Genomic DNA, 8255 nt, shown 5'->3' with positions numbered 1-8255 from the left:
CATTGGAGGGGTGTTAATGGTCCTGGGATTTCCATCTTTTGCTCCTTCTGGTATCCTAACCAGCAGTGAGGGGGAAACAAAACACATGTTAATGAGTTCTCCTAATAACACAAGAAACAGATTCTTCCACTGATGGTATTCCTGCTTACCTACTCTGTCAGCCATGATTACATGGCCATCGTGGTGGTAGCCTGGAGCACATCTTGCTCCCACATTTTGATGTGTTTCTCTCCAAGCTCTCTTTCTTCTTGGGTGGTTGTGCTTCTTTAGCCACTGTCTCCCAGACAGAGCAAGGCCTCTTGTAGGTGACCAAGTTCAGCTTGCTCAGTGGATGCCCCTTGTAGACAGTTTGTGCCTTGTGCAGATGCTTTTCTTCAATACTGTAAGAGTCTTGGAGCTCCTGCAAGTGCTCTTTGGCCACCTGCCATGCCCTGTATGGCACGGTCTGCAGGGCAGAGCCTGGTGCGCTCCTTTGGTAAGCAGCTTACAGAGCAAGGGCTTCACCACATTGCTGCTCCATGCTCTCCATGCTCTTGAAGGAATCTTTCCTTCCTGTGCACTTTTCCTGTGCTCACCACTGTCCTGACCAAGCTCTCAGGGTACCAAAAGCCTTCTCCACTCCCAGTGCTCCCCTGACTAACATCATACTCTTCACAGGGTAACGTAGTTCATCTATTTGTGTGGTATTCCTGGTCTGCCATGGGGACAGCCCGGTGTATGTTGCATACGTGCAGGTGGTTGCTATGCTCAGCCACTTTATTTACAGCCTCAGGAATGTGAGAGGCCCTCAGAAAAATACCAGAGACAAGAAAGTGTTTGAAAATGCCTGAAGGCAATGAGCCTTCACATTGGAAAGTGTCCGTTTCACCCAGTGGGAGCAGCATGTGCCAAAAATCTCACCGCAGTTATGCTAAACTTCAAGAAGGGGAACCACATAAAAAATGAGAGCACTTGTTAAAGATAAGCTAAAAGTCTCAACTGATAGAATTAAATCCTTATGTTCTCCAAGCGCAGAGGCTTCAGCCATCCCACTCCCTACAGGTGGATTACAATTGATGTGGGGAAGCCTGGGAAACATAAATGCTCCCTGCCTTGGACAGTGGGGACAACCTCTGGAGGTGCAGGTGCTTAACATCACAGTACTAAGCTGAGGCCAGCTTTAACAACCCTGGCAGCACTATGGGGACTGGGAGTAAGATTTCCAAGTTAAGCAGTCCAGTATGAGGAAATTCCAGAATTGAGCACATTCAGAAGCATGTGATACTATCTTTAATTTTAATTGCATGATCTTCTGTTCTTTTTTTCCAATCTGTCCAGATTTGCATCACAGTGGTGTGGTGATGTGGAAACAGGCTGTTGGCTGAAATAACATGCCCACCCTGAGTGATGCTCAACAAGTCATTCCTATGAGAATGATGGCACAAAAAGAAAACACTTTCTAAGGCTGAGACCTGGCAGCATACACCGGGAGGCAATTGAACCTGACCAACTTGAAACCCCTATGAACGTTTAGAAGGTCCCGCAACAACAAGAAATGAGAGGAGATGAACGTTTGCAGCTCTATCTTGCAGTCATAGCAGTGAGAAGGAACTAAGTGGCATTCATGTCTCAGTCATTTATTGCTATAGGGTAGAAACATGCTGACACTCAGTTCCATAAGAAGTCCCAAAAGACATAAATGGCCAAAAGATTTCAGCCTGAAGGAAATCATGTGCACCACGTCTGGGAGAATACACCAGTCATCACTCAGGGAAAAACTGCTTCTCAGACGATGTCACAGTTAGTCTTTATTGCCTATTGTTTGGCCATAAATAGCTGTTTTTTTCTCATGAGGAGTGGTGAGTTTCTTTCAGAGCTTTCCTAATGAAAGGATTTTGGAATGAAAAGCTAAGTCAACTGCCTTTCTCTGACTATTATTTTGTAAGCAAGTCAGACTACAGCCTTAGGATTTTTAAAATATTTTTTATTATTTTTTATTGCTTTTGACTTGTTTTTGTAGTAAAAGAACAAAGAATAACATATTACAATGTATATAGACTGAAGTCCTTCAACAAGCTACTTTAACACATTTGCTTTCTTGCACCATAGACATCTCACTGTTTGAAAAATGGAAGTTTCAGGGGTTATAGCTCATTAGAAAAAACTCAGGACCTCAGACAAAACAACTGTGAGGACGTTTTAAGACTCCTCTTCTAAGTCTCAAAATTCCTTACAAGTAAAGGAATGAATGTAATCCCTATTACTGAATAGAAATTATTTTTAAAATAACTAACAAACTGTGTTGACTTAAAACATCTTCTGACACAGCTCATCAGCCAGGCATGAGAGCTGGGGTTACATGTGCATTTTTGTTGGAATCCTCCAGGAAGGAGAATGGAGTAGCTCTCTGATGGGAGCTGGGGTTGTGGCAATCAGATGTGGAACTACACCAGGACCCTCCTGTTTGCTGAAATGCTTCAGTTTCTGGACTAAGGAGAACTTTGCTTTTACCCCAGTATTTTCTGACAGAGGATCTCACTATTGTTAGACTGTTTTTCCAAGGTCTGGGGTGAAAAGGGAGCAAAAGGACCAATTCTTATTGTTCTCCTCTTATTGTTCTCCTACTTAAAAAGGGAAAACTCAATGACCATAGAGGCCGCCAGCTTGCAGGATCCAAAACTGGATCCAATGGGTCTTTTCCCACATAGAAAAGGACAGACTGAGAAGGTGCAATAAGGATCACACGCTACAGGATGGTACAATAGCAGGGAAAGCACAAGAGCATTGACATAGGAACATTCACATTTAACGACAGAAGGAGAGGGCTAGCACATGAGCATGAAAAAAAATGAAATCAGTCCCCTACAGTGAAAGCTAAATAAAACGTCATTTACATAAAGAACACTTAAGGAAAGAAGAAAAGCCTTAAAAGGTGAGAAAGGCGGGAGAAATCGGGATTAAGTGGAAAGGACAGACCGCCTCTGCCCAAGGAAATAGCTGTGTGCTGCAATTAGCTAAATGGTACTACTCCTGCGCAGTGATTTTGTTGCGGTTCTGAACCTCTCATTAGTTTGCTGCCGTTTCTAATGGCAGGAGTGATGGATAATAAAAGCTGTACTCTGGACTGCCAACAGGAATTTGCTTTAGGTTTCAGTGCTGCAGCTATATTTTAAATGAAAACTGCTATCTTTTATTTCTGGAATAACAGTACCAAATAACTATAGCACAGCCGTGGATTTATAGCAATGCTTTATGCGTGGGGATTGATCTTTTAGGCAGGATTTGCTCTCCTCTCTACAACCACTCCTTGCTCCCATGAACATGTTCAGCATAGGAACGATAAGCTGGGGGCAGGCAGTTCTCATGCACCAAGGCTCATCAAGCTGAAGACAATGATTAAAAATGCCATCTCCTCTTACAACCATTATGTAGCTATGGCAAAGCTCGCCTCTGAACAAAACAAAATGCCAGGTAGCAGGGAATCTCAGTGCCTTCCCTCAGCATTTAAGTGGCTATGAGTGCCTCCCCACGCACCAGCACTCGGGCTGCTGGAGACCAGGAGACACAAATCGATAGGGTTAAGTGGATTCGCTCTGTGCTTGCCTGCACATACACATCCTAACCTCCCCCTGTCTCCCCACCTGCTCTGCTGTTACTGCTCCATGGGGAACCATCATTTGCCTGCTTGTCCAGACAAGCTCCAGAGCTTGAAGTTGCAAGAGGGTGAAGAGAAAAGCCTTCCCGCTGGCGGCAGGGGGTGTGAAGGGAGACTTGCCCCATGCTTAATATAGGGAAGAGGGGAGCAACTAATGCAATACCATCTTCTGCTAGATGAGGTGGGACTGCTGGCACTGTCTGGTGACAGATCATAACAATTCTCTGTCTTCTTAACCCACAGCAAACATGTCCTGGGGAGTAAATGCCTCAGGTAAATATGTACAGGCCTGGGGACAGTGCGAGTGTCGCACAGGGGCCTTCCATCGAAGGAGAGGAAACACAGTGCCATTTGGAGTGCGGCTTCTTTGGAATTGCAATTACTCAGGAGCACAAAAGGAATGAATAGTAGGATTAATTCATCATATTGATCTCAGACACACACATTTTCACTTAACATTATTAGAACAGCCAGAGTCTCTTGGCTCATCGCTGGCGGGCAGTACAGCAGAGACAACATTTGCAAGCCTTTTCCCCCTCTTGCTAATGAGGTAAATGTTAGCAGCAGATTCCTTATGGTGAACCTCTGGGGAAGGGTCTCCTTCTACATAAAAATAGCCCAATGTCTGGACTGCTGACTCTGATCCTGTTCTCTACACATACACTCTCAGCAACTAGTTGGTGGCCCAGATAACATGGGGATATACCCACAGAAATCCTATATAGAAAGCTGTCAGGGAGGGAAGGAAGAAAACAGAATGGGCTTGATATAATTAGGTCTGGACATACATGCACACCCATGCACGCAGTATCTCAGCTAACCAGATGAAAAGTTAACCAGGGGAAAAGTTCAAATACAGCTTCCCTGTATTTCCATAAACATGAAGACCTGTGATAGTGGGAGAAGACAATATAGTGCAAGGAAGCATTAAGACATTTTTCAGTAGTTTCAGCACATGGAGCATGAGGTCTGTTGAGGGTCCTGAATAACTTCTTTGCCAAATTAATCTGCAAAGGACTTTCTCATAACTAGCTCTTACAAAACCACCCTGTGCATAAGCAGGTGGATGTAAGGGCCAAAAATAAGTGTCAAAGGTGATGAAGATCATGCTGGGATCTGCGGAGTCACCAGGTGACACCAGTAGAGATGCTGGCACCTTAGATGATCCCGAACTGGGCCAGCTCGTGCAGTTCCAGATGGCTGAAAGCTTCCCATGGGCAAATCACTGTGATATCTACAAAAGAGAGAGAATGAGAAATGGGTTCTGGTCACTGCAATTCTTGAGGTTCTTTTGTATTAATAGAAAGGCTGATTTACTCAGGAAGCATTAAGAGATGGGAAGGGCAAGAAGAATGAGACTCCACTTGAAGATTAAATGGGCAGATGAACTCTTCAAATCTACCTACCAGACCCAACCAGTTCACTGTATTTTCTCCGTGAGCAAGAGCAAAACAGCATTTCCTATAGTCTCTTCAGTGACTTGTAGACTGGTGTAAAAATTAATTCTGGTTATGTGGTTTCTTCTGTTCTTATAAACTGTCTGTAGCCAAACCATGATCTCCTTGAGGGCATGTGCAATCTTAAAGCGAATTCTGAATAATTTTCTCTACAACATTCAGGATCTGTAACTCTTTGATAGGTGCAGTTGTTCTTGATACCTAGAAGTTCAGACTGGTTACAGCTCATTCAGTGCGTGTTTCTCAATCCCAGACGGGTGCATAAAATTCTTAAAATTAGGATTCTGGTGATACACAAATACTCAAGCAGCTGGGATTTAGTTCCTGTGATTTTTTTGGTATTAATAGCTTAGCATTTGGCATTTCTTTGAGAACCTCATTCTGCTGAAATTCTTAGCCAGAGTATTAGCAGAAAACAAAGACAAACAAGCACATTTGAAGCCAAATTAAAGTATTCAGAAATTGAAGCATGCCTAAATAGCCTTTCTATCTTGTAGCATATGTAAGCACAAGCATGACCGTAGCAGCTTGCGGAGGGAGTAGTAGCCTTCTCTGGTGACCCTGAGAGATGCAGAGGGGCCAGGGAGCCAAGGAGCCCACCCCAGGCAGTCCTCTCCCATGCTGAAGTGTGACTGCGCTTGTGTTAAAGCAGGGCACGACAACATCATCCTGCAGCGCTTACCTGTGCCCAGTCCCTCCATGCCTGGGATGTCATCTCCAAACCTAGGGGAGAAAAGAACAGGTGAGGGATGAGGTTGGGCCAGCAGCACCCAGGAAAGGGGAGCTGCCCCGCACCCCCAGCCAGAAAAGAAGTGTGGGAGGGCAGCAGATAAGGAGGAGGAGCTACAGGCCGAAGAGCTGATGGCACCAGGGGGCATGGGGAAGCCTCCTGGCTCCTTGCCCTAGGGAAGATGGTACCACAGGACCCCAGCTTAGCAGTGGGGAGCCACTTGACTAGCATGGTTTCTTTTCTTTCCAAAATGCCCTTACCCTTTTACTCCTTTTTTAGGAGGCTTGCTCTTGAACTGCCTTGTCTGTCTCTGCTTGAACTTGGGAGGGCCCTTGCGTGGTGTAGTGGGGCCAGTTGGAGCATCTCCAGTGTTGAGGTTGGTGGCTGGGTTCTCACTCATGGCTGGGCTGCTGTGTGTGGCAGGCGCACTCCTCTCTCAGATCCCTCTGTCTGCAAGATAATGGCAAGGACTGATGCAACGCTCTGCTTATCATTTCTAGGCATCAGCGGTCAGGTGACAGAATTACAGAAAGTATAATTGTGACAGGATTAAAGATAAGGATATTAAACTTAAAGAAAGATTGTAATGCATACAAACTAAGCAGGATAGCACTGCGTTTCATCTGGCATGTTTGAATTAAGATGCCAAAAAAGGACACTTGAGCTAAAGACTGGTTCAGGATATGACTACTAGGAGCCACAAAGACATGCTTAGGTTTTAGAGAAATATTTTATCCTTGGGAATCATCATGATATGCTTCACCTGTTCTTATACTTGTGCCTATGCAGCATGTTTTGGACATGATAGAGGTGGGACGCTGTGCTAGATGTGACCTTCGTCTGGGTGCAGCTGCAATTAGGGCCTCATGTTTGTCAATACCAGCCTTAAGGGAAATAGCACAGTGTCTTTAAAAGATCGTAAAGAAGGCTAAGGCAAAGCATTAGAAACTGTCTTTTAGACAGAAGCTAATTTCTCAGGATTTAGGAGAGCGAGGCCTGTAACCTTCCCAAGGATATACCCATTTTGGTATTTTTGAGCATTATATTACATGCATTGACCTTGTCTGCACCACACTGCATATAAGCCAAGCTCCACTTCACAGGGGGTAAATAGTTATCAGGGAGCAATTCCTGTGTGGGAGACAACTGCCTTGGAGGGTCGAACTGCTGCACTCAGAGCCTTTTGGTTCTTTCCCAGAGAAGATAGCAATAACTCTCACCATTGCCCAAGGGGGAGCTTCCAGCCTTTCATCAAATTTTGTGCTAATTAGTATGCTCGAAAGATCTGACCAAGTGCATTTATGGAACATAACTAATTGCCAACTTTTTCTCCCCTCCTTGAAGCCACATTTTTCCCCATGACCATTACATAACTGCTGTCTCCAGGTGTTCATCCCTGTGCGGCCAGTCTGATGGAACCGCTGACGGAATTAACTTCAGGATTTGGTACTAAAGGCTAATCCCATTATGTCACCAGAGTGCTCTGGCCTAATCCCCAACATCACCTGCAGAGACACTCTGGACTTTTAATCTCAGAATTATAAATGCCATCAAAGATGGGTATTTTTTCTTTTTTTCTTAGTCTGAAGATAGTTCATGTCTTTGACAGTCCTGAAATAGCCAGAGTGCCAGAAAGAAAAGCCTGAGATGCGAGGAGAAAGACCATCCAAGAAATCCTCCCGTGTCAATTCCACACCAGCGCAAGGAGAAGAGCCGTGTTTCTGTATCTGTGACAGTCTGGGAATACTTCACCCCTGACTTCTTTCCATCTGTGCTGGCAGTAGGATGGGTCCTAATGATAGCACCTAGAGGCATGCTAGTTTTTGTGTCGCTTGGTGGTCAGGCTCCTGTCTCCGCTGTAGTATCCCAAGCCGGAGACTGGATGGGTTCCAGCAGCCCCAAATGGAGCAGCAGATGGTTGTGTCTGCAGCTGAAGTATGCACAGATGCTATTCCCCCGCCTGTAACACAACGCTTCCTAAGCACACACTGTGCCCACAAACACAGGCATCAGCTCAAATCGTAGAAGTTACTTATTTGGCTGCCATCCCTGAAGCACCTGAACAATCACCTGGTATTTACATCTTTATCCCCACAGCGTGGTGGCAGGACAGGCAAACACTGTCACCTTCATCTTTTACAGAATGGGAATGGAAGTGCAGTGATCAGTATGACCTGGACTGCACAGCTGGGAGGAATGACAAAATCTTTTGACTCACAGGTTTTTAGGGCCAAATTGAGAGGTGAAGGCAGTTTGGCTCTGAACCAAAGAGAGAATTTGGTGCCTCACTGTTACTGAGGACCGGTGAGAAATTCAGATGGTACTGCCTCAAAGAAAACCGCTTTGCATTGGAAAACTGCTCCATGGCATGTCTGCTATGCCCCAAAATATAGTGTCATGCCTCCACCTCAGGAGCTGTGTCTGTCTCAGTGCT

The 8255-nt window shown here is 45.1% G+C and overlaps 1 protein-coding gene across 2 annotated transcripts in view; it reads right to left on the bottom strand.

Annotated features, from left to right (window-relative positions):
* Window positions 1-4467: 4467 nt before the first annotated feature.
* The window catches only part of PDE6H (phosphodiesterase 6H, cGMP-specific, cone, gamma), a 6362-nt gene continuing 2574 nt past the window's right edge, over window positions 4468-8255 (bottom strand). Inside the window, exons 2-4 of one of the 2 annotated variants that reach the window (XM_009894387.1) lie at window positions 6082-6271; window positions 5774-5814; window positions 4468-4868 (exon numbers count right to left, since the gene is read on the bottom strand). In XM_009894387.1, coding sequence (XP_009892689.1) covers window positions 4792-4868; window positions 5774-5814; window positions 6082-6221 — 258 coding nt within the window. In that variant the 5' untranslated portion in view covers window positions 6222-6271 and the 3' untranslated portion in view covers window positions 4468-4791. The remainder of the gene's footprint in view (window positions 4869-5773; window positions 5815-6081; window positions 6272-8255) is intronic. The other variant, XM_009894386.1, reaches the window with a different exon arrangement.

The sequence above is a fragment of the Charadrius vociferus genome, unplaced genomic scaffold (genome assembly GCF_000708025.1).
Source record: "Charadrius vociferus isolate BGI_N301 unplaced genomic scaffold, ASM70802v2 scaffold871, whole genome shotgun sequence".
Taxonomy (NCBI): domain Eukaryota; kingdom Metazoa; phylum Chordata; class Aves; order Charadriiformes; family Charadriidae; genus Charadrius; species Charadrius vociferus.
This window is presented reverse-complemented; position numbering and strand designations above follow the sequence as displayed.